A 26,386-nucleotide genomic window follows, 5' to 3' on the forward strand; every position below is an offset into this window, starting at 1 on the left:
GCACTGTGCCAGGGGATGGTCTGGTTAATATAGCACTGTGCCAGGGGATGGTCTGGTTAATATAGCACTGTACCAGGGGATGGTCTGGTTAATATAGCACTGTGCCAGGGGATGGTCTGGTTAATATAGCACTGTACCAGGGGATGGTCTGGTTAATATAGCACTGTACCAGGGGATGGTCTGGTTAATATAGCACTGTGTCAGGGGATGGTCTGGTTAATATAGCACTGTGTCAGGGGATGGTCTGGTTAATATAGCACTGTACCAGGGGATGGTCTGGTTAATATAGCACTGTGTCAGGGGATGGTCTGGTTAATATAGCACTGTGCCAGGGGATGGTCTGGTTAATATAGCACTGTACCAGGGGATGGTCTGGTTAATATAGCACTGTGTCAGGGGATGGTCTGGTTAATATAGCACTGTACCAGGGGATGGTCTGGTTAATATAGCACTGTGTCAGGGGATGGTCTGGTTAATATAGCACTGTACCAGGGGATGGTCTGGTTAATATAGCACTGTACCAGGGGATGGTCTGGTTAATATAGCACTGTACCAGGGGATGGTCTGGTTAATATAGCACTGTGTCAGGGGATGGTCTGGTTAATATAGCACTGTACCAGGGGATGGTCTGGTTAATATAGCACTGTACCAGGGGATGGTCTGGTTAATATAGCACTGTACCAGGGGATGGTCTGGTTAATATAGCACTGTACCAGGGGATGGTCTGGTTAATATAGCACTGTACCAGGGGATGGTCTGGTTAATATAGCACTGTACCAGGGGATGGTCTGGTTAATATAGCACTGTACCAGGGGATGGTCTGGTTAATATAGCACTGTGTCAGGGGATGGTCTGGTTAATATAGCACTGTACCAGGGGATGGTCTGGTTAATATAGCACTGTGCCAGGGGATGGTCTGGTTAATATAGCACTGTGTCAGGGGATGGTCTGGTTAATATAGCACTGTGCCAGGGGATGGTCTGGTTAATATAGCACTGTGTCAGGGGATGGTCTGGTTAATATAGCACTGTACCAGGGGATGGTCTGGTTAATATAGCACTGTGCCAGGGGATGGTCTGGTTAATATAGCACTGTACCAGGGGATGGTCTGGTTAATATAGCACTGTGCCAGGGGATGGTCTGGTTAATATAGCACTGTGCCAGGGGATGGTCTGGTTAATATAGCACTGTACCAGGGGATGGTCTGGTTAATATACCAGGGGATGGTCTGGTTAATATAGCACTGTGCCAGGGGATGGTCTGGTTAATATAGCACTGTACCAGGGGATGGTCTGGTTAATATACCAGGGGATGGTCTGGTTAATATAGCACTGTGCCAGGGGATGGTCTGGTTAATATAGCACTGTACCAGGGGATGGTCTGGTTAATATAGCACTGTGCCAGGGGATGGTCTGGTTAATATAGCACTGTGCCAGGGGATGGTCTGGTTAATATAGCACTGTACCAGGGGATGGTCTGGTTAATATAGCACTGTACCAGGGGATGGTCTGGTTAATATAGCACTGTGCCAGGGGATGGTCTGGTTAATATAGCACTGTGTCAGGGGATGGTCTGGTTAATATAGCACTGTGCCAGGGGATGGTCTGGTTAATATAGCACTGTGTCAGGGGATGGTCTGGTTAATATAGCACTGTACCAGGGGATGGTCTGGTTAATATAGCACTGTGCCAGGGGATGGTCTGGTTAATATAGCACTGTACCAGGGGATGGTCTGGTTAATATAGCACTGTGTCAGGGGATGGTCTGGTTAATATAGCACTGTACCAGGGGATGGTCTGGTTAATATAGCACTGTACCAGGGGATGGTCTGGTTAATATAGCACTGTGTCAGGGGATGGTCTGGTTAATATAGCACTGTACCAGGGGATGGTCTGGTTAATATAGCACTGTACCAGGGGATGGTCTGGTTAATATAGCACTGTGTCAGGGGATGGTCTGGTTAATATAGCACTGTACCAGGGGATGGTCTGGTTAATATAGCACTGTGCCAGGGGATGGTCTGGTTAATATAGCACTGTGTCAGGGGATGGTCTGGTTAATATAGCACTGTACCAGGGGATGGTCTGGTTAATATAGCACTGTGCCAGGGGATGGTCTGGTTAATATAGCACTGTACCAGGGGATGGTCTGGTTAATATACCAGGGGATGGTCTGGTTAATATAGCACTGTGCCAGGGGATGGTCTGGTTAATATAGCACTGTACCAGGGGATGGTCTGGTTAATATACCAGGGGATGGTCTGGTTAATATAGCACTGTGCCAGGGGATGGTCTGGTTAATATAGCACTGTACCAGGGGATGGTCTGGTTAATATAGCACTGTACCAGGGGATGGTCTGGTTAATATAGCACTGTACCAGGGGATGGTCTGGTTAATATAGCACTGTGTCAGGGGATGGTCTGGTTAATATAGCACTGTACCAGGGGATGGTCTGGTTAATATAGCACTGTGCCAGGGGATGGTCTGGTTAATATAGCACTGTGTGCCAGGGGATGGTCTGGTTAATATAGCACTGTACCAGGGGATGGTCTGGTTAATATAGCACTGTACCAGGGGATGGTCTGGTTAATATAGCACTGTGCCAGGGGATGGTCTGGTTAATATAGCACTGTGCCAGGGGATGGTCTGGTTAATATAGCACTGTGCCAGGGGATGGTCTGGTTAATATAGCACTGTACCAGGGGATGGTCTGGTTAATATAGCACTGTACCAGGGGATGGTCTGGTTAATATAGCACTGTACCAGGGGATGGTCTGGTTAATATAGCACTGTACCAGGGGATGGTCTGGTTAATATAGCACTGTGCCAGGGGATGGTCTGGTTAATATAGCACTGTACCAGGGGATGGTCTGGTTAATATAGCACTGTGCCAGGGGATGGTCTGGTTAATATAGCACTGTGTCAGGGGATGGTCTGGTTAATATAGCACTGTACCAGGGGATGGTCTGGTTAATATAGCACTGTGCCAGGGGATGGTCTGGTTAATATAGCACTGTGTCAGGGGATGGTCTGGTTAATATAGCACTGTACCAGGGGATGGTCTGGTTAATATAGCACTGTGCCAGGGGATGGTCTGGTTAATATAGCACTGTACCAGGGGATGGTCTGGTTAATATACCAGGGGATGGTCTGGTTAATATAGCACTGTGCCAGGGGATGGTCTGGTTAATATAGCACTGTACCAGGGGATGGTCTGGTTAATATACCAGGGGATGGTCTGGTTAATATAGCACTGTGCCAGGGGATGGTCTGGTTAATATAGCACTGTACCAGGGGATGGTCTGGTTAATATAGCACTGTGCCAGGGGATGGTCTGGTTAATATAGCACTGTACCAGGGGATGGTCTGGTTAATATAGCACTGTACCAGGGGATGGTCTGGTTAATATAGCACTGTGCCAGGGGATGGTCTGGTTAATATAGCACTGTGTCAGGGGATGGTCTGGTTAATATAGCACTGTGCCAGGGGATGGTCTGGTTAATATAGCACTGTGTCAGGGGATGGTCTGGTTAATATAGCACTGTACCAGGGGATGGTCTGGTTAATATAGCACTGTACCAGGGGATGGTCTGGTTAATATAGCACTGTACCAGGGGATGGTCTGGTTAATATAGCACTGTACCAGGGGATGGTCTGGTTAATATAGCACTGTGTCAGGGGATGGTCTGGTTAATATAGCACTGTACCAGGGGATGGTCTGGTTAATATAGCACTGTACCAGGGGATGGTCTGGTTAATATAGCACTGTGTCAGGGGATGGTCTGGTTAATATAGCACTGTACCAGGGGATGGTCTGGTTAATATAGCACTGTACCAGGGGATGGTCTGGTTAATATAGCACTGTGTCAGGGGATGGTCTGGTTAATATAGCACTGTACCAGGGGATGGTCTGGTTAATATAGCACTGTGCCAGGGGATGGTCTGGTTAATATAACACTGTGTCAGGGGATGGTCTGGTTAATATAGCACTGTACCAGGGGATGGTCTGGTTAATATAGCACTGTGCCAGGGGATGGTCTGGTTAATATAGCACTGTACCAGGGGATGGTCTGGTTAATATACCAGGGGATGGTCTGGTTAATATAGCACTGTGCCAGGGGATGGTCTGGTTAATATAGCACTGTACCAGGGGATGGTCTGGTTAATATACCAGGGGATGGTCTGGTTAATATAGCACTGTGCCAGGGGATGGTCTGGTTAATATAGCACTGTACCAGGGGATGGTCTGGTTAATATAGCACTGTACCAGGGGATGGTCTGGTTAATATAGCACTGTACCAGGGGATGGTCTGGTTAATATAACACTGTGTCAGGGGATGGTCTGGTTAATATAGCACTGTACCAGGGGATGGTCTGGTTAATATAGCACTGTGCCAGGGGATGGTCTGGTTAATATAGCACTGTGCCATGCCAGGGGATGGTCTGGTTAATATAGCACTGTACCAGGGGATGGTCTGGTTAATATAGCACTGTACCAGGGGATGGTCTGGTTAATATAGCACTGTGTCAGGGGATGGTCTGGTTAATATAGCACTGTGCCATGCCAGGGGATGGTCTGGTTAATATAGCACTGTACCAGGGGATGGTCTGGTTAATATAGCACTGTACCAGGGGATGGTCTGGTTAATATAGCACTGTACCAGGGGATGGTCTGGTTAATATAGCACTGTACCAGGGGATGGTCTGGTTAATATAGCACTGTGCCAGGGGATGGTCTGGTTAATATAGCACTGTACCAGGGGATGGTCTGGTTAATATAGCACTGTACCAGGGGATGGTCTGGTTAATATAGCACTGTGTCAGGGGATGGTCTGGTTAATATAGCACTGTACCAGGGGATGGTCTGGTTAATATAGCACTGTGCCAGGGGATGGTCTGGTTAATATAGCACTGTGTCAGGGGATGGTCTGGTTAATATAGCACTGTACCAGGGGATGGTCTGGTTAATATAGCACTGTGCCAGGGGATGGTCTGGTTAATATAGCACTGTACCAGGGGATGGTCTGGTTAATATACCAGGGGATGGTCTGGTTAATATAGCACTGTGCCAGGGGATGGTCTGGTTAATATAGCACTGTACCAGGGGATGGTCTGGTTAATATACCAGGGGATGGTCTGGTTAATATAGCACTGTGCCAGGGGATGGTCTGGTTAATATAGCACTGTACCAGGGGATGGTCTGGTTAATATAGCACTGTGCCAGGGGATGGTCTGGTTAATATAGCACTGTACCAGGGGATGGTCTGGTTAATATAGCACTGTACCAGGGGATGGTCTGGTTAATATAGCACTGTGCCAGGGGATGGTCTGGTTAATATAGCACTGTGTCAGGGGATGGTCTGGTTAATATAGCACTGTGCCAGGGGATGGTCTGGTTAATATAGCACTGTGTCAGGGGATGGTCTGGTTAATATAGCACTGTACCAGGGGATGGTCTGGTTAATATAGCACTGTGCCAGGGGATGGTCTGGTTAATATAGCACTGTACCAGGGGATGGTCTGGTTAATATAGCACTGTGTCAGGGGATGGTCTGGTTAATATAGCACTGTACCAGGGGATGGTCTGGTTAATATAGCACTGTACCAGGGGATGGTCTGGTTAATATAGCACTGTGTCAGGGGATGGTCTGGTTAATATAGCACTGTACCAGGGGATGGTCTGGTTAATATAGCACTGTACCAGGGGATGGTCTGGTTAATATAGCACTGTGTCAGGGGATGGTCTGGTTAATATAGCACTGTACCAGGGGATGGTCTGGTTAATATAGCACTGTGCCAGGGGATGGTCTGGTTAATATAACACTGTGTCAGGGGATGGTCTGGTTAATATAGCACTGTACCAGGGGATGGTCTGGTTAATATAGCACTGTGCCAGGGGATGGTCTGGTTAATATAGCACTGTACCAGGGGATGGTCTGGTTAATATACCAGGGGATGGTCTGGTTAATATAGCACTGTGCCAGGGGATGGTCTGGTTAATATAGCACTGTACCAGGGGATGGTCTGGTTAATATACCAGGGGATGGTCTGGTTAATATAGCACTGTGCCAGGGGATGGTCTGGTTAATATAGCACTGTACCAGGGGATGGTCTGGTTAATATAGCACTGTACCAGGGGATGGTCTGGTTAATATAGCACTGTACCAGGGGATGGTCTGGTTAATATAGCACTGTGTCAGGGGATGGTCTGGTTAATATAGCACTGTACCAGGGGATGGTCTGGTTAATATAGCACTGTGCCAGGGGATGGTCTGGTTAATATAGCACTGTGCCAGGGGATGGTCTGGTTAATATAGCACTGTACCAGGGGATGGTCTGGTTAATATAGCACTGTACCAGGGGATGGTCTGGTTAATATAGCACTGTGCCAGGGGATGGTCTGGTTAATATAGCACTGTGTGCCAGGGGATGGTCTGGTTAATATAGCACTGTACCAGGGGATGGTCTGGTTAATATAGCACTGTACCAGGGGATGGTCTGGTTAATATAGCACTGTACCAGGGGATGGTCTGGTTAATATAGCACTGTACCAGGGGATGGTCTGGTTAATATAGCACTGTGCCAGGGGATGGTCTGGTTAATATAGCACTGTACCAGGGGATGGTCTGGTTAATATAGCACTGTACCAGGGGATGGTCTGGTTAATATAGCACTGTGTCAGGGGATGGTCTGGTTAATATAGCACTGTGTCAGGGGATGGTCTGGTTAATATAGCACTGTGCCAGGGGATGGTCTGGTTAATATAGCACTGTGCCAGGGGATGGTCTGGTTAATATAGCACTGTACCAGGGGATGGTCTGGTTAATATAGCACTGTGTCAGGGGATGGTCTGGTTAATATAGCACTGTACCAGGGGATGGTCTGGTTAATATAGCACTGTACCAGGGGATGGTCTGGTTAATATAGCACTGTACCAGGGGATGGTCTGGTTAATATAGCACTGTACCAGGGGATGGTCTGGTTAATATAGCACTGTGCCAGGGGATGGTCTGGTTAATATAGCACTGTACCAGGGGATGGTCTGGTTAATATAGCACTGTGTCAGGGGATGGTCTGGTTAATATAGCACTGTGCCAGGGGATGGTCTGGTTAATATAGCACTGTGCCAGGGGATGGTCTGGTTAATATAGCACTGTGCCAGGGGATGGTCTGGTTAATATAGCACTGTACCAGGGGATGGTCTGGTTAATATAGCACTGTGCCAGGGGATGGTCTGGTTAATATAGCACTGTGCCAGGGGATGGTCTGGTTAATATAGCACTGTACCAGGGGATGGTCTGGTTAATATAGCACTGTACCAGGGGATGGTCTGGTTAATATAGCACTGTGCCAGGGGATGGTCTGGTTAATATAGCACTGTACCAGGGGATGGTCTGGTTAATATAGCACTGTGCCAGGGGATGGTCTGGTTAATATAGCACTGTACCAGGGGATGGTCTGGTTAATATAGCACTGTACCAGGGGATGGTCTGGTTAATATATACCAGGGGATGGTCTGGTTAATATAGCACTGTGCCAGGGGATGGTCTGGTTAATATAGCACTGTGCCAGGGGATGGTCTGGTTAATATAGCACTGTGCCAGGGGATGGTCTGGTTAATATAGCACTGTACCAGGGGATGGTCTGGTTAATATAGCACTGTACCAGGGGATGGTCTGGTTAATATAGCACTGTACCAGGGGATGGTCTGGTTAATATAGCACTGTACCAGGGGATGGTCTGGTTAATATAGCACTGTGTCAGGGGATGGTCTGGTTAATATAGCACTGTACCAGGGGATGGTCTGGTTAATATAGCACTGTACCAGGGGATGGTCTGGTTAATATAGCACTGTACCAGGGGATGGTCTGGTTAATATAGCACTGTGCCAGGGGATGGTCTGGTTAATATAGCACTGTACCAGGGGATGGTCTGGTTAATATAGCACTGTGCCAGGGGATGGTCTGGTTAATATAGCACTGTACCAGGGGATGGTCTGGTTAATATAGCACTGTACCAGGGGATGGTCTGGTTAATATAGCACTGTACCAGGGGATGGTCTGGTTAATATAGCACTGTACCAGGGGATGGTCTGGTTAATATAGCACTGTACCAGGGGATGGTCTGGTTAATATAGCACTGTACCAGGGGATGGTCTGGTTAATATAGCACTGTACCAGGGGATGGTCTGGTTAATATAGCACTGTACCAGGGGATGGTCTGGTTAATATAGCACTGTGTCAGGGGATGGTCTGGTTAATATAGCACTGTACCAGGGGATGGTCTGGTTAATATAGCACTGTACCAGGGGATGGTCTGGTTAATATAGCACTGTACCAGGGGATGGTCTGGTTAATATAGCACTGTACCAGGGGATGGTCTGGTTAATATAGCACTGTACCAGGGGATGGTCTGGTTAATATAGCACTGTGTCAGGGGATGGTCTGGTTAATATAGCACTGTGTCAGGGGATGGTCTGGTTAATATAGCACTGTACCAGGGGATGGTCTGGTTAATATAGCACTGTGTCAGGGGATGGTCTGGTTAATATAGCACTGTACCAGGGGATGGTCTGGTTAATATAGCACTGTACCAGGGGATGGTCTGGTTAATATAGCACTGTACCAGGGGATGGTCTGGTTAATATAGCACTGTACCAGGGGATGGTCTGGTTAATATAGCACTGTGCCAGGGGATGGTCTGGTTAATATAGCACTGTACCAGGGGATGGTCTGGTTAATATAGCACTGTGCCAGGGGATGGTCTGGTTAATATAGCACTGTACCAGGGGATGGTCTGGTTAATATAGCACTGTACCAGGGGATGGTCTGGTTAATATAGCACTGTACCAGGGGATGGTCTGGTTAATATAGCACTGTACCAGGGGATGGTCTGGTTAATATACTGTACCAGGGGATGGTCTGGTTAATATAGCACTGTGCCAGGGGATGGTCTGGTTAATATAGCACTGTGCCAGGGGATGGTCTGGTTAATATAGCACTGTACCAGGGGATGGTCTGGTTAATATAGCACTGTGCCAGGGGATGGTCTGGTTAATATAGCACTGTACCAGGGGATGGTCTGGTTAATATAGCACTGTACCAGGGGATGGTCTGGTTAATATAGCACTGTACCAGGGGATGGTCTGGTTAATATAGCACTGTACCAGGGGATGGTCTGGTTAATATAGCACTGTACCAGGGGATGGTCTGGTTAATATAGCACTGTGTCAGGGGATGGTCTGGTTAATATAGCACTGTACCAGGGGATGGTCTGGTTAATATAGCACTGTGCCAGGGGATGGTCTGGTTAATATAGCACTGTACCAGGGGATGGTCTGGTTAATATAGCACTGTACCAGGGGATGGTCTGGTTAATATAGCACTGTACCAGGGGATGGTCTGGTTAATATAGCACTGTACCAGGGGATGGTCTGGTTAATATAGCACTGTACCAGGGGATGGTCTGGTTAATATAGCACTGTACCAGGGGATGGTCTGGTTAATATAGCACTGTACCAGGGGATGGTCTGGTTAATATAGCACTGTACCAGGGGATGGTCTGGTTAATATAGCACTGTACCAGGGGATGGTCTGGTTAATATAGCACTGTACCAGGGGATGGTCTGGTTAATATAGCACTGTACCAGGGGATGGTCTGGTTAATATAGCACTGTGTCAGGGGATGGTCTGGTTAATATAGCACTGTACCAGGGGATGGTCTGGTTAATATAGCACTGTACCAGGGGATGGTCTGGTTAATATAGCACTGTACCAGGGGATGGTCTGGTTAATATAGCACTGTACCAGGGGATGGTCTGGTTAATATAGCACTGTACCAGGGGATGGTCTGGTTAATATAGCACTGTACCAGGGGATGGTCTGGTTAATATAGCACTGTACCAGGGGATGGTCTGGTTAATATAGCACTGTGTCAGGGGATGGTCTGGTTAATATAGCACTGTACCAGGGGATGGTCTGGTTAATATAGCACTGTACCAGGGGATGGTCTGGTTAATATAGCACTGTACCAGGGGATGGTCTGGTTAATATAGCACTGTACCAGGGGATGGTCTGGTTAATATAGCACTGTGTCAGGGGATGGTCTGGTTAATATAGCACTGTACCAGGGGATGGTCTGGTTAATATAGCACTGTGTCAGGGGATGGTCTGGTTAATATAGCACTGTACCAGGGGATGGTCTGGTTAATATAGCACTGTACCAGGGGATGGTCTGGTTAATATAGCACTGTACCAGGGGATGGTCTGGTTAATATAGCACTGTGCCAGGGGATGGTCTGGTTAATATAGCACTGTACCAGGGGATGGTCTGGTTAATATAGCACTGTACCAGGGGATGGTCTGGTTAATATAGCACTGTGCCAGGGGATGGTCTGGTTAATATAGCACTGTACCAGGGGATGGTCTGGTTAATATAGCACTGTGCCAGGGGATGGTCTGGTTAATATAGCACTGTGCCAGGGGATGGTCTGGTTAATATAGCACTGTACCAGGGGATGGTCTGGTTAATATACCAGGGGATGGTCTGGTTAATATAGCACTGTGCCAGGGGATGGTCTGGTTAATATAGCACTGTACCAGGGGATGGTCTGGTTAATATAGCACTGTGTCAGGGGATGGTCTGGTTAATATAGCACTGTACCAGGGGATGGTCTGGTTAATATAGCACTGTGTCAGGGGATGGTCTGGTTAATATAGCACTGTACCAGGGGATGGTCTGGTTAATATAGCACTGTGCCAGGGGATGGTCTGGTTAATATAGCACTGTACCAGGGGATGGTCTGGTTAATATAGCACTGTACCAGGGGATGGTCTGGTTAATATAGCACTGTACCAGGGGATGGTCTGGTTAATATAGCACTGTGCCAGGGGATGGTCTGGTTAATATAGCACTGTGCCAGGGGATGGTCTGGTTAATATAGCACTGTACCAGGGGATGGTCTGGTTAATATAGCACTGTGCCAGGGGATGGTCTGGTTAATATAGCACTGTGCCAGGGGATGGTCTGGTTAATATAGCACTGTGCCAGGGGATGGTCTGGTTAATATAGCACTGTGCCAGGGGATGGTCTGGTTAATATAGCACTGTACCAGGGGATGGTCTGGTTAATATAGCACTGTACCAGGGGATGGTCTGGTTAATATACCAGGGGATGGTCTGGTTAATATAGCACTGTGCCAGGGGATGGTCTGGTTAATATAGCACTGTACCAGGGGATGGTCTGGTTAATATAGCACTGTACCAGGGGATGGTCTGGTTAATATACCAGGGGATGGTCTGGTTAATATAGCACTGTGCCAGGGGATGGTCTGGTTAATATAGCACTGTGCCAGGGGATGGTCTGGTTAATATAGCACTGTACCAGGGGATGGTCTGGTTAATATAGCACTGTGCCAGGGGATGGTCTGGTTAATATAGCACTGTACCAGGGGATGGTCTGGTTAATATAGCACTGTACCAGGGGATGGTCTGGTTAATATAGCACTGTACCAGGGGATGGTCTGGTTAATATAGCACTGTACCAGGGGATGGTCTGGTTAATATAGCACTGTGCCAGGGGATGGTCTGGTTAATATAGCACTGTACCAGGGGATGGTCTGGTTAATATAGCACTGTGTCAGGGGATGGTCTGGTTAATATAGCACTGTACCAGGGGATGGTCTGGTTAATATAGCACTGTGCCAGGGGATGGTCTGGTTAATATAGCACTGTACCAGGGGATGGTCTGGTTAATATAGCACTGTACCAGGGGATGGTCTGGTTAATATAGCACTGTGCCAGGGGATGGTCTGGTTAATATAACACTGTGCCAGGGGATGGTCTGGTTAATATACCAGGGGATGGTCTGGTTAATATAGCACTGTGCCAGGGGATGGTCTGGTTAATATAACACTGTGCCAGGGGATGGTCTGGTTAATATAGCACTGTGCCAGGGGATGGTCTGGTTAATATAGCACTGTGCCAGGGGATGGTCTGGTTAATATAGCACTGTACCAGGGGATGGTCTGGTTAATATAGCACTGTACCAGGGGATGGTCTGGTTAATATACCAGGGGATGGTCTGGTTAATATAGCACTGTGCCAGGGGATGGTCTGGTTAATATAGCACTGTACCAGGGGATGGTCTGGTTAATATAGCACTGTACCAGGGGATGGTCTGGTTAATATACCAGGGGATGGTCTGGTTAATATAGCACTGTGCCAGGGGATGGTCTGGTTAATATAGCACTGTGCCAGGGGATGGTCTGGTTAATATAGCACTGTACCAGGGGATGGTCTGGTTAATATAGCACTGTGCCAGGGGATGGTCTGGTTAATATAGCACTGTACCAGGGGATGGTCTGGTTAATATAGCACTGTACCAGGGGATGGTCTGGTTAATATAGCACTGTACCAGGGGATGGTCTGGTTAATATAGCACTGTACCAGGGGATGGTCTGGTTAATATAGCACTGTGCCAGGGGATGGTCTGGTTAATATAGCACTGTACCAGGGGATGGTCTGGTTAATATAGCACTGTGTCAGGGGATGGTCTGGTTAATATAGCACTGTACCAGGGGATGGTCTGGTTAATATAGCACTGTGCCAGGGGATGGTCTGGTTAATATAGCACTGTACCAGGGGATGGTCTGGTTAATATAGCACTGTACCAGGGGATGGTCTGGTTAATATAGCACTGTACCAGGGGATGGTCTGGTTAATATAGCACTGTGTGCCAGGGGATGGTCTGGTTAATATAGCACTGTACCAGGGGATGGTCTGGTTAATATAGCACTGTACCAGGGGATGGTCTGGTTAATATAGCACTGTGCCAGGGGATGGTCTGGTTAATATAGCACTGTACCAGGGGATGGTCTGGTTAATATAACACTGTACCAGTGGATGGTCTGGTTAATATAGCACTGTGCCATGCCAGGGGATGGTCTGGTTAATATAGCACTGTACCAGGGGATGGTCTGGTTAATATAGCACTGTACCAGGGGATGGTCTGGTTAATATAGCACTGTACCAGGGGATGGTCTGGTTAATATAGCACTGTGCCAGGGGATGGTCTGGTTAATATAGCACTGTGTCAGGGGATGGTCTGGTTAATATAGCACTGTACCAGGGGATGGTCTGGTTAATATAGCACTGTACCAGGGGATGGTCTGGTTAATATAGCACTGTGTCAGGGGATGGTCTGGTTAATATAGCACTGTGTCAGGGGATGGTCTGGTTAATATAGCACTGTACCAGGGGATGGTCTGGTTAATATAGCACTGTACCAGGGGATGGTCTGGTTAATATAGCACTGTACCAGGGGATGGTCTGGTTAATATAGCACTGTGCCATGCCAGGGGATGGTCTGGTTAATATAGCACTGTACCAGGGGATGGTCTGGTTAATATAGCACTGTGCCAGGGGATGGTCTGGTTAATATAGCACTGTACCAGGGGATGGTCTGGTTAATATACCAGGGGATGGTCTGGTTAATATAGCACTGTGCCAGGGGATGGTCTGGTTAATATAGCACTGTACCAGGGGATGGTCTGGTTAATATAGCACTGTGTCAGGGGATGGTCTGGTTAATATAGCACTGTACCAGGGGATGGTCTGGTTAATATAGCACTGTACCAGGGGATGGTCTGGTTAATATAACACTGTACCAGGGGATGGTCTGGTTAATATAGCACTGTGTCAGGGGATGGTCTGGTTAATATAGCACTGTGTCAGGGGATGGTCTGGTTAATATAGCACTGTACCAGGGGATGGTCTGGTTAATATAGCACTGTGTCAGGGGATGGTCTGGTTAATATAGCACTGTACCAGGGGATGGTCTGGTTAATATAGCACTGTACCAGGGGATGGTCTGGTTAATATAGCACTGTGCCAGGGGATGGTCTGGTTAATATAGCACTGTGCCAGGGGATGGTCTGGTTAATATAGCACTGTACCAGGGGATGGTCTGGTTAATATAGCACTGTGCCAGGGGATGGTCTGGTTAATATAGCACTGTACCAGGGGATGGTCTGGTTAATATAACACTGTGCCAGGGGATGGTCTGGTTAATATAGCACTGTGCCAGGGGATGGTCTGGTTAATATAGCACTGTGCCAGGGGATGGTCTGGTTAATATAGCACTGTGCCAGGGGATGGTCTGGTTAATATAGCACTGTGCCAGGGGATGGTCTGGTTAATATAGCACTGTACCAGGGGATGGTCTGGTTAATATAGCACTGTACCAGGGGATGGTCTGGTTAATATACCAGGGGATGGTCTGGTTAATATAGCACTGTGCCAGGGGATGGTCTGGTTAATATAGCACTGTACCAGGGGATGGTCTGGTTAATATAGCACTGTACCAGGGGATGGTCTGGTTAATATACCAGGGGATGGTCTGGTTAATATAGCACTGTGCCAGGGGATGGTCTGGTTAATATAGCACTGTGCCAGGGGATGGTCTGGTTAATATAGCACTGTACCAGGGGATGGTCTGGTTAATATAGCACTGTGCCAGGGGATGGTCTGGTTAATATAGCACTGTACCAGGGGATGGTCTGGTTAATATAGCACTGTACCAGGGGATGGTCTGGTTAATATAGCACTGTACCAGGGGATGGTCTGGTTAATATAGCACTGTACCAGGGGATGGTCTGGTTAATATAGCACTGTGCCAGGGGATGGTCTGGTTAATATAGCACTGTACCAGGGGATGGTCTGGTTAATATAGCACTGTGTCAGGGGATGGTCTGGTTAATATAGCACTGTACCAGGGGATGGTCTGGTTAATATAGCACTGTGCCAGGGGATGGTCTGGTTAATATAGCACTGTACCAGGGGATGGTCTGGTTAATATAGCACTGTACCAGGGGATGGTCTGGTTAATATAGCACTGTGCCAGGGGATGGTCTGGTTAATATAGCACTGTGCCAGGGGATGGTCTGGTTAATATACCAGGGGATGGTCTGGTTAATATAGCACTGTGCCAGGGGATGGTCTGGTTAATATAGCACTGTACCAGGGGATGGTCTGGTTAATATACCAGGGGATGGTCTGGTTAATATAGCACTGTGCCAGGGGATGGTCTGGTTAATATAGCACTGTACCAGGGGATGGTCTGGTTAATATAGCACTGTACCAGGGGATGGTCTGGTTAATATACCAGGGGATGGTCTGGTTAATATAGCACTGTGCCAGGGGATGGTCTGGTTAATATAGCACTGTGCCAGGGGATGGTCTGGTTAATATAGCACTGTACCAGGGGATGGTCTGGTTAATATAGCACTGTGCCAGGGGATGGTCTGGTTAATATAGCACTGTACCAGGGGATGGTCTGGTTAATATAGCACTGTACCAGGGGATGGTCTGGTTAATATAGCACTGTACCAGGGGATGGTCTGGTTAATATAGCACTGTACCAGGGGATGGTCTGGTTAATATAGCACTGTGCCAGGGGATGGTCTGGTTAATATAGCACTGTACCAGGGGATGGTCTGGTTAATATAGCACTGTGTCAGGGGATGGTCTGGTTAATATGCACTGTACCAGGGGATGGTCTGGTTAATATAGCACTGTGCCAGGGGATGTCTGGTTAATATTAGCACTGTACCAGGGGATGGTCTGGTTAATATAGCACTGTACCCAGGGGATGGTCTGGTTAATATAACACTGTACCAGTGGATGGTCTGCGTTAATATAGCACTGTGCCATGCCAGGGATGGTCTGGTTAATATAGCACTGTACCAGGGATGGTCTGGTTAATATAGCACTGTACCAGGGGATGGTCTGGTTAATATAGCACTGTGCCAGGGGATGGGTCTGGTTAATATAGCACTGTACCAGGGGATGGTCTGGTTAATATAACACTGTACCAGTGGATGGTCTGTGTAATATAGCACTGTGCCATGCCAGGGGATGGTCTGGTTAATATAGCACTGTGCCATGCCAGGGGATGGTCTGGTTAATATAGCACTGTACCAGGGGATGGTCGGTTAATTATAGCACTGTACCAGGGGATGGTCTGGTTAATATAGCACTGTGCCAGGGGATGTCTGGTTAATATAGCACTGTGTCAGGGGATGGTCTGGTTAATATAGCACTGTACCAGGGGATGGTCTGGTTAATATAGCACTGTGTCAGGGGATGGTCTGGTTAATATAGCACTGTACCAGGGGATGGTCTGGTTAATATAGCACTGTACCAGGGGATGGTCTGGTTAATATAGCACTGTACCAGGGGATGGTCTGGTTAATATAGCACTGTGCCATGCCAGGGGATGGTCTGGTTAATAGCACTGTACCAGGGGATGGTCTGGTTAATATAGCACTGTACCAGGGGATGGTCTGGTTAATATAGCACTGTACCAGGGGATGGTCTTGGTAATATAGCACTGTACCAGGGGATGGTCTGGTAATATAGCACTGTACCAGGGGATGGTCTGGTTAACATAGCACTGTACCAGGGGATGGTCTGGTTAATATAGCACTGTGCCAGGGGATGGTCTGGTTAATATAGCACTGTACCAGGGGATGGTCTGGTTAATATAACACTGTACCAGGGGATGGTCTGGTTAATATAGCACTGTACCAGGGGATGGTCTGGTTAATATAGCCACTGTACCATACCAGGGGATGGTCTGGTTAATATAGCACTGTGCCAGGGATGGTACTGGTTAATATAGCACTGTCCAGGGGATGGTCTGGTTAATATAGCACTGTACCAGGGGATGGTCTAGGTTAATATAGCACTGTACCAGGGATGGTCTGGTTAATATAGCACTGTACCAGGGGATGGTCTGGTTAATATAGCACTGTACCAGGGGATGGTCTGGTTAATATAGCACTGTACCAGGGGAGGGTCTGGTTAATATAGCACTGTACCAGGGGATGGTCTGGTTAATATAGCACTGTACCAGGGGATGGTCTGGTTAATATAGCACTGTACCAGGGGATGGTATGGTTAATATAGCACTGTACCAGGGGATGGGTCTGGTTAATATAGCACTGTACCAGGGGATGGTCTGGTTAATATAGCACTGTACCAGGGGATGGTCTGGTTAATATAGCACTGTACCAGGGGATGGTCTGGTTATATAGCACTGTACCAGGGGATGGTCTGGTTAATATAGCACTGTACCAGGGGATGGTCTGGTTAATATAGCACTGTACCAGGGGATGGTCTGGTTAATATAGCACTGTGTCAGGGGATGGTCTGGTTAATATAGCACTGTGCCAGGGGATGGTCTGGTTAAATAGCCACTGTGCCAGGGGATGTCTGGTTAATAGTAGGGCACTGGCTAATTTTGTACCAGGGGATGGTCTTGGTTAATATAGCACTGTACCAGGGGATGGTCTGGTTAATATAGCACTGTGTCAGGGGATGGTCTGGTTAATATAGCACTGTACCAGGGGATGGTCTGGTTAATATAGCACTGTGCCAGGGGATGGTCTGGTTAATATAGCACTGTGCCAGGGGATGGTCTGGTAATATAGCACTGTGTCAGGGGATGGTCTGGTTAATATAGCACTGTACCAGGGGATGGTCTGGTTAATATAGCACTGTACCAGGGGATGGTCTGGTTAATATAGCACTGTACCATACCAGGGGATGGTCTGGTTAATATAGCACTGTACCATACCAGGGGATGGTCTGGTTAATATAGCACTGTACCATACCAGGGGATGGTCTGGTTAATATAGCACTGTACCAGGGGATGGTCTGGTTAATATAGTACTGTACCAGGGGATGGTCTGGTTAATATAGCACTGTGTCAGGGGATGGTCTGGTTAATATAGCACTGTACCAGGGGATGGTCTGGTTAATATAGCACTGTACCAGGGGATGGTCTGGTTAATATAGCACTGTACCAGGGGATGGTCTGGTTAATATAGCACTGTGCCAGGGGATGGTCTGGTTAATATAGCACTGTGCCAGGGGATGGTCTGGTTAATATAGCACTGTGCCAGGGGATGGTCTGGTTAATATAGCACTGTACCAGGGGGATGGTCTGGTTAATATAGCCTGCCATTGTTGGGCTAAAGGACACCTCTCCATTTGGGTGGGGTAAACTGTTCGACTCTCCTGCCATTGTTGGGCTAAAGGACACCTCTCCATTTGGGTGGGGTAAACTGTTCGACTCTCCTGCCATTGTTGGGCTAAAGGACACCTCTCCATTTGGGTGGGGTAAACTGTTCGACTCTCCTGCCATTGTTGGGCTAAAGGACACCTCTCCATTTGGGTGGGGTAAACTGTTCGACTCTCCTGCCATTGTTGGGCTAAAGGACACCTCTCCATTTGGGTGGGGTAAAGTGTTCGACTCTCCTGCCATTGTTGGGCTAAAGGACACCTCTCCATTTGGGTGGGGTAAACTGTTCGACTCTCCTGCCATTGTTGGGCTAAAGGACACCTCTCCATTTGGGTGGGGTAAACTGTTCGACTCTCCTGCCATTGTTGGGCTAAAGGACACCTCTCCATTTGGGTGGGGTAAACTGTTCGACTCTCCTGCCATTGTTGGGCTAAAGGACACCTCTCCATTTGGGTGGGGTAAACTGTTCGACTCTCCTGCCATTGTTGGGCTAAAGGACACCTCTCCATTTGGGTGGGGTAAAGTGTTCGACTCTCCTGCCATTGTTGGGCTAAAGGACACCTCTCCATTTGGGTGGGGTAAACTGTTCGACTCTCCTGCCATTGTTGGGCTAAAGGACACCTCTCCATTTGGGTGGGGTAAACTGTTCGACTCTCCTGCCATTGTTGGGCTAAAGGACACCTCTCCATTTGGGTGGGGTAAACTGTTCGACTCTCCTGCCATTGTTGGGCTAAAGGACACCTCTCCATTTGGGTGGGGTAAACTGTTCGACTCTCCTGCCATTGTTGGGCTAAAGGACACCTCTCCATTTGGGTGGGGTAAACTGTTCGACTCTCCTGCCATTGTTGGGCTAAAGGACACCTCTCCATTTGGGTGGGGTAAACTGTTCGACTCTCCTGCCATTGTTGGGCTAAAGGACACCTCTCCATTTGGGTGGGGTAAACTGTTCGACTCTCCTGCCATTGTTGGGCTAAAGGACACCTCTCCATTTGGGTGGGGTAAACTGTTCGACTCTCCTGCCATTGTTGGGCTAAAGGACACCTCTCCATTGACTTGTAAAGTATTGTCATGTATTTTTCTTCTTGGCTTTTGGAAATTAAATATAGTTTCAGACTAAACATTACTGACTCAGTTCCAGTATGGATGGTGTTTTCAGTTCCAGTATGGATGGTGTTTTCAGGTTCCAGGTTGGATGGTGATTTCAGGTTCCAGGTTGGATGGTGTTTTCAGTTCCAGGTTGGATGGTGTTTTCAGTTCCAGGTTGGATGGTGTTTTCAGTTCCAGGTTGAATGGTGTTTTCAGTTCCAGGTTGGATGGTGATTTCAGGTTCCAGGTTGGATGGTGATTTCAGTTCCAGGTTGAATGGTGATTTCAGGTTCCAGGTTGGATGGTGATTTCAGTTCCAGGTTGGATGGTGTTTTCAGTTTCAGGTTGGATGGTGATTTCAGGTTCCAGGTTGGATGGTGATTTCAGGTTCCAGGTTGGATGGTGATTTCAGGTTCCAGGTTGGATGGTGATTTCAGTTCCAGGTTGGATGGTGTTTTCAGTTCCAGGTTGGATGGTGATTTCAGTTCTAAGTTGGATGGTGTTTTCAGTTCCAGGTTGGATGGTGTTTTCAGTTCCAGGTTGGATGGTGATTTCAGTTCCAGGTTGGATGGTGTTTTCAGTTCCAGGTTGGATGGTGTTTTCAGTTCCAGGTTGGATGGTGTTTTCAGGTTCCAGGTTGGATGGTGATTTCAGGTTTCTGTTTCCCAGAGCATTTGCTGTATATGTTTAGAATAATAATATTTGGTCGTTTTAAGCCTCTTGTCTTAACCCTAATCACCCTTCCAGGTAATTCCATCCAAAATCAGGTTTTGAGTTTTGATGGTTTTTAGTGTTGTAGAGGGTAGTATCCTGTATATGTCCTGGTGACATAGTGTTGTAGAGGGTAGTATCCTGTATATGCCCTGGTGACATAGTGTTGTAGAGGGTAGTATCCTGTATATGTCCTGGTGACATAGTGTTGTAGAGGGTAGTATCCTGTATATGTCCTGGTGACATAGTGTTGTAGAGGGTAGTATCCTGTATATGTCCTGGTGACATAGTGTTGTAGAGGGTAGTATCCTGTATATGTCCTGGTGACATAGTGTTGTAGAGGGTAGTGTCCTGTATATGTCCTGGTGACATAGTGTTGTAGAGGGTAGTATCCTGTATATGTCCTGGTGACATAGTGTTGTAGAGGGTAGTATCCTGTATATGTCCTGGTGACATAGTGTTGTAGAGGGTAGTATCCTGTATATGTCCTGGTGACATAGTGTTGTAGAGGGTAGTATCCTGTATATGTCCTGGTGACATAGTGTTGTAGAGGGTAGTATCCTGTATATGTCCTGGTGACATAGTGTTGTAGAGGGTAGTATCCTGTATATGTCCTGGTGACATAGTGTTTTAGAGGGTAGTATCCTGTATATGTCCTGGTGACATAGTGTTGTAGAGGGTAGTATCCTGTATATGTCCTGGTGACATAGTGTTGTAGAGGGTAGTATCCTGTATATGTCCTGGTGACATAGTGTTGTAGAGGGTAGTATCCTGTATATGTCCTGGTGACATAGTGTTGTAGAGGGTAGTATCCTGTATATGTCCTGGTGACATACTGTTTTAGAGGGTAGTATCCTGTATATGTCCTGGTGACATAGTGTTGTAGAGGGTAGTATCCTGTATATGTCCTGGTGACATAGTGTTGTAGAGGGTAGTATCCTGTATATGTCCTGGTGACATAGTGTTGTAGAGGGTAGTATCCTGTATATGTCCTGGTGACATAGTGTTGTAGAGGGTAGTATCCTGTATATGTCCTGGTGACATAGTGTTTTAGAGGGTAGTATCCTGTATATGTCCTGGTGACATAGTGTTGTAGAGGGTAGTATCCTGTATATGTCCTGGTGACATAGTGTTGTAGAGGGTAGTGTCCTGTATATGTCCTGGTGACATAGTGTTGTAGAGGGTAGTATCCTGTATATGTCCTGGTGACATAGTGTTGTAGAGGGTAGTATCCTGTATATGTCCTGGTGACATAGTGTTTTAGAGGGTAGTATCCTGTATATGTCCTGGTGACATAGTGTTGTAGAGGGTAGTATCCTGTATATGTCCTGGTGACATAGTGTTGTAGAGGGTAGTATCCTGTATATGTCCTGGTGACATAGTGAAGGTTATGTTGTGGAGGGTAGTATCCTGTATATGTCCTGGTGACATAGTGTTGTAGAGGGTAGTATCCTGTATATGTCCTGGTGACATAGTGTTGTAGAGGGTAGTATCCTGTATATGTCCTGGTGACATAGTGAAGGTTATGTTGTGGAGGGTAGTATCCTGTAAATGTTCCTGACAAAAAAATCCAAGTTCATCTAACTCTAAATCATTTTTTTTTTTATGAACATGTTGAAAAATGCAGGAGCTCAGCTGATCATGACCTCTCTCTCTGTCTCCCTCTCACTCTGTCTCCCTCTCACTCTGTCTCCCTCTCACTCTGTCTCCCTCTGGTGTCTGTCTCCCTCTGGTGTCTGTCTCCCTCTCGCTCTGTTTCTGTCTCCCTCTGGTGTCTGTCTCCCTCTGGTGTCTGTCTCCCTCTGGTGTCTGTCTCCCTCTGGTGTCTGTCTCCCTCTGGTGTCTGTCTCCCTCTCGCTCTGTTTCTGTCTCCCTCTGGTGTCTGTCTCCCTCTGGTGTCTGTCTCCCTCTCGCTCTGTTTCTGTCTCCCTTACTCAGGTAGAGCTGTTGTTTGTGAGGTCATCAGTACGCTGGTTTCCTCTGATCCAGGCTGGATCTTTCTACAGACTCATCGCTCCAAACACCCAGGTACTCTATCCCTCCCTCCATCCCTCTCTCTCTGTCTCCCTCCATCCCTCTCTCTCTGTCTCCCTCCATCCCTCTCTCTCTCTGTCTCCCTCCATCCCTCTCTCTCTGTCTCTCTATCCCTCCCTCATTCCTCGCTCTGTCTCCCTCCATCGCTCTGTCTCCCTCCCTCCACCCCGCTCGCTCTGTCTCCCTCCCTCCACCCCCCTCGCTCTGTCTCCCTCCACCCCCCTCGCTCTGTCTCCCTCCCTCCACCCCCTCGCTCTGTCTCCCTCCCTCCATCCCCCTCGCCCTGTCTCCCTCCCTCCATCCCCCTCGCCCTGTCTCCCTCCATCCACCCCCCTCGCTCTGTCTCCCTCCCTCCATCCCCCTCGCCCTGTCTCCCTCCATCCACCCCCCTCGCTCTGTCTCCCTCCCTCCATCCCCCTCGCCCTGTCTCCCTCCATCCACCCCCCTCGCTCTGTCTCCCTCCCTCCATCCCCCTCGCCCTGTCTCCCTCCATCCACCCCCCTCGCTCTGTCTCCCTCCCTCCCTCCATCCCCCTCGCCCTGTCTCCCTCCATCCACCCTCCTCGCTCTGTCTCCCTCCCTCCACCCCCCTCGCTCTGTCTCCCTACCTCCACCCCCCTCGCTCTGTCTCCCTCCCTCCACCCCCCTCGCTCTGTCTCCCTCCCTCATCCCCCTCTCCATGTCTCCCTCCATCCCCCTCGCTCTGTCTCCCTCTCTCCACCCCCCTCTCCATGTCTCCCTCCATCCCCCTCGCTCTGTCTCCCTCTCTCCACCCCCCTCGCTCTGTCTCCCTCTCTCCACCCCCCTCGCTCTGTCTCCCTCTCTCCATCCCCCTCGCTCTGTCTCCCTCCCTCCATTCCCCTCGCCCTGTCTCCCTCCCTCATCCCCCTCTCCATGTCTCCCTCCATCCCCCTCGCTCTGTCTCCCTCTCTCTGTCTCCCTCTCTCCATCCCCCTCGCTCTGTCTCCCTCTCTCCATCCCCCTCGCTCTGTCTCCCTCTCTCCACCCCCCTCTCTCTGTCTCCCTCCCTCATCCTCCTCTCCATGTCTCCCTCCATCCCTCTCTTCTACACAAGGTTTTTGACTTCTCTGTCATACCGTTTTGGATCTTGTCTCAAGAGGACCACAATGGAAATAAGTCCCAGACTTTGTTGTGTGTTATCCTCCATTATTTAACTCATGTGTATGTATGGCTTTTTCCAGTTTTATGTGTGGTAATTTCAAAATGGCCGAATTAATAAACCAGAAGACTTGGGTTGTTTTCTTTTGATCTAGTAAAGCTTTTTGTTACGTGGAGTGTTTTACTGCCTGATTGGCCTGTGTTCCTGTCACTCAGGATCCCAGTGTTCTGATTGGCTGTCGTGTTGCTGGGAGGAGTGGTGTAGTGCTCCATACGAACCCCTCCCTCCTTGTGCGCTCTGATTGGAGGATCCACACCCTGACCCACCCACTCCTGACCACGCCCTACTCCCAGGTGAGCCAGGCTGCGTTCAGCAGGACTCAGCGGTGCGCCACTTTTAATTAAAAAGAAAGTGTTTTGTGATTCCTTATGGTCACAAACATATTGATCAGGGCCAGGGCCATGCACAGACCTTTTGTCCCCCCCCCCCCCCCCCCCCCCAACCATGGTTACAGCCTGGTTGAGCTATTATTCCAAGAGAGGAAAGCAACCCATTCTGATGAGTCCTTTCTGACATATAACCACCAGACATATAACCACCAGACTAGTCCTGACTGAAATACTGTAGCCAGTAGTTACCCAGACTAGTCCTGACTGAAATACTGTAGCCAGTAGTTACCCAGACTAGTCCTGACTGAAATACTGTAGCCAGTAGTTACCCAGACTAGTCCTGTTTGAAATACTGTAGACATGTAGTTACCCAGACTAGTCCTGTTTGAAATACTGTAGCCAATAGTTACCCAAACTAGTCCTGTCTGAAATACTGTAGCCATTAGTTACCCAGACTAGTCCTGTTTGAAATACTGTAGCCAATAGTTACCCAAACTAGTCCTGTCTGAAATACTGTAGCCAATAGTTACCCAGACTAGTCCTATCTGAAATACTTTATACATGTTACCAGTAGTTACCAAACTAGTAGAACCCTGTCTGTGCCTGATCAGGCCACACCCCACACACCCAGGCCACACCCACCAAACTTGGTCTGTTGAAGAATGTTGTGCACCGTTTTGGGGAAACGTGTTCTTCAGTGCAAACCGTCACGCAACGTAGGAAAAATGTTCAATTAACACACCCCGGCCTTGAAGTTATCACTAACTGTAATACCTGACCTCTACACCCTGACCTCTCTCTCCTCCAGTTAAACTCTGACCTCTACACCCTGACCTCTCTCTCCTCCAGTTAAACCCTGACCCCTAAACCCTGACCACTCTCTCCTCCAGTTAACCCCTGACCTCTACACCCTGACCTCTCTCTCCTCCAGTTAACCCCTGACCTCTAAACCCTGACCTCTCTCTCCTTCAGTTAACCCCTGACCTCCCTCTCCTCCAGTTAAACCCTGACCTCTAAACCCTGACCTCTCTCCTCCAGTTAAACCCTGACCTCTAAACCCGGACCTATAAACCCTGAACTCTAAACCCTGACCTCTCTCTTCTCCAGTTAACCCCTGACCTCTCTCTCCTCCAGTTAACCCCTGACCTCTCTCTCCTCCAGTTAAACCCTGACCTCTAAACCCTGACCTCTCTCTCCTCCAGTTAACCCCAGACCTCTCTCTCCTCCAGTTAAACCCTGACCTCTAAACCCTGACCTCTCTCCAGTTAAACTCTGACCTCTAACCCCTGATCTCTCTCCTCCAGTTTGTTTCTCAGAAGGTCATGTCTGTGGCTGAGGTCCTAGACTGCAGGTAAGAAAACAAATCTACACATTCAAATCAAATGTTATTGGCTACACATGGTTATCAGATGTTATTGGCTACATGGTTATCAGATGTTATTGGCTACACATGGTTAGCAGATGTTATTGGCTACATGGTTAGCAGATGTTATTGGCTACATGGTTAGCAGATGTTATTGGCTACATGGTTAGCAGATGTTATTGGCTACATGGTTAGCAGATGTTATTGGCTATATGGTTAGCTGATGTTATTGGCTACACATGGTTATCAGATGTTATTGGTCACATGGTTAGCAGATGTTATTGGCTACATGGTTAGCAGATGTTATTGGCTACACATGGTTATCAGATGTTATTGGTCACATGGTTAGCAGATGTTATTGGCTACATGGTTAGCAGATGTCATTGGTCACATGGTTAGCAGATGTTATTGGTCACATGGTTAGCAGATGTTATTGGTCACATGGTTAGCAGATGTTATTGGCTATATGGTTAGCAGATGTCATTGGTCACATGGTTAGCAGATGTTATTGGCTACATGGTTAGCAGATGTTATTGGCTACATGGTTAGCAGATGTTATTGGTTACATGGTTAGCTGATGTTATTGGTCACATGGTTAGCAGATGTTATTGGCTACACATGGTTAGCTGATGTTATTGGTCACATTGTTAGCAAATGTTATTGGTTACACATGGTTAGCAGATGTTATTGGCTACACATGGTTAGCAGATGTTATTGGCTACACATGGTTATCAGATGTTATTGGCTACACATGGTTATCAGATGTTATTGGCTACACATGGTTAGCAGATGTTATTGGCTACACATGGTTAGCAGATGTTATTGGCTACACATGGTTAGCAGATGTTATTGGCTACACATGGTTAGCAGATGTTATTGACTACACATGGTTAGCAGATGTTATTGGCTATATGGTTAGCTGATGTTATTGGCTACACATGGTTATCAGATGTTATTGGCTACACATGGTTATCAGATGTTATTGGTTACATGGTTAGCAGATGTTATTGGCTACACATGGTTAGCTGATGTTATTGGCTACACATGGTTAGCTGATGTTAATGGTCACATGGTTAGCTGATGTTATTGGCTACACATGGTTAGCTGATGTTATTGGTTACATGGTTAGCAGATGTTATCGGCTACACATGGTTAGCTGATGTTATTGGCTACACATGGTTAGCTGATGTTATTGGTCACATGGTTAGCTGATGTTATTGATCACATGGTTAACTGATGTTATTGGCTACACATGGTTAGCAGATGTTATTGGTTACATGGTTAGCAGATGTTATTGGCTACACATGGTTAGCTGATGTTATTGGTCACATGGTTAGCAGGTGTTATTGTGAGTTTAGCGAAATGCTTGTGCTTTCTGTTCCAACAGTGCAGTAATATCTAACAATTCCCAACAACTACCTAATACACACAAATCTAAAGGGGTGAATGAGAATATGTGCATATAAGTATATGGATGAGCGATGGCCGAGCGGCATAGACAAGATGCAGTAGATGGTATAAAATACAGTATGTACATATGAGATGAGTAATGTAAGATATGTAAACAGTATTAAAATGAAATTGTTTAATGTGGCTAGTG

At 47.6% G+C, this 26,386-nt stretch overlaps 1 protein-coding gene across 1 annotated transcript in view; it reads left to right on the plus strand.

The window, feature by feature from the left end:
- Window positions 1–26,386, plus strand: part of ctc1 (CTS telomere maintenance complex component 1) — a 62,803-nt gene that overhangs the window by 21,566 nt on the left and 14,851 nt on the right. Inside the window, exons 2-4 of the mRNA XM_031832696.1 lie at window positions 21,820–21,909; window positions 23,250–23,387; window positions 24,728–24,774. Coding sequence (XP_031688556.1) covers window positions 21,820–21,909; window positions 23,250–23,387; window positions 24,728–24,774 — 275 coding nt within the window. The remainder of the gene's footprint in view (window positions 1–21,819; window positions 21,910–23,249; window positions 23,388–24,727; window positions 24,775–26,386) is intronic.

This window comes from Oncorhynchus kisutch, linkage group LG9 (genome assembly GCF_002021735.2).
Source record: "Oncorhynchus kisutch isolate 150728-3 linkage group LG9, Okis_V2, whole genome shotgun sequence".
NCBI lineage: Eukaryota > Metazoa > Chordata > Actinopteri > Salmoniformes > Salmonidae > Oncorhynchus > Oncorhynchus kisutch.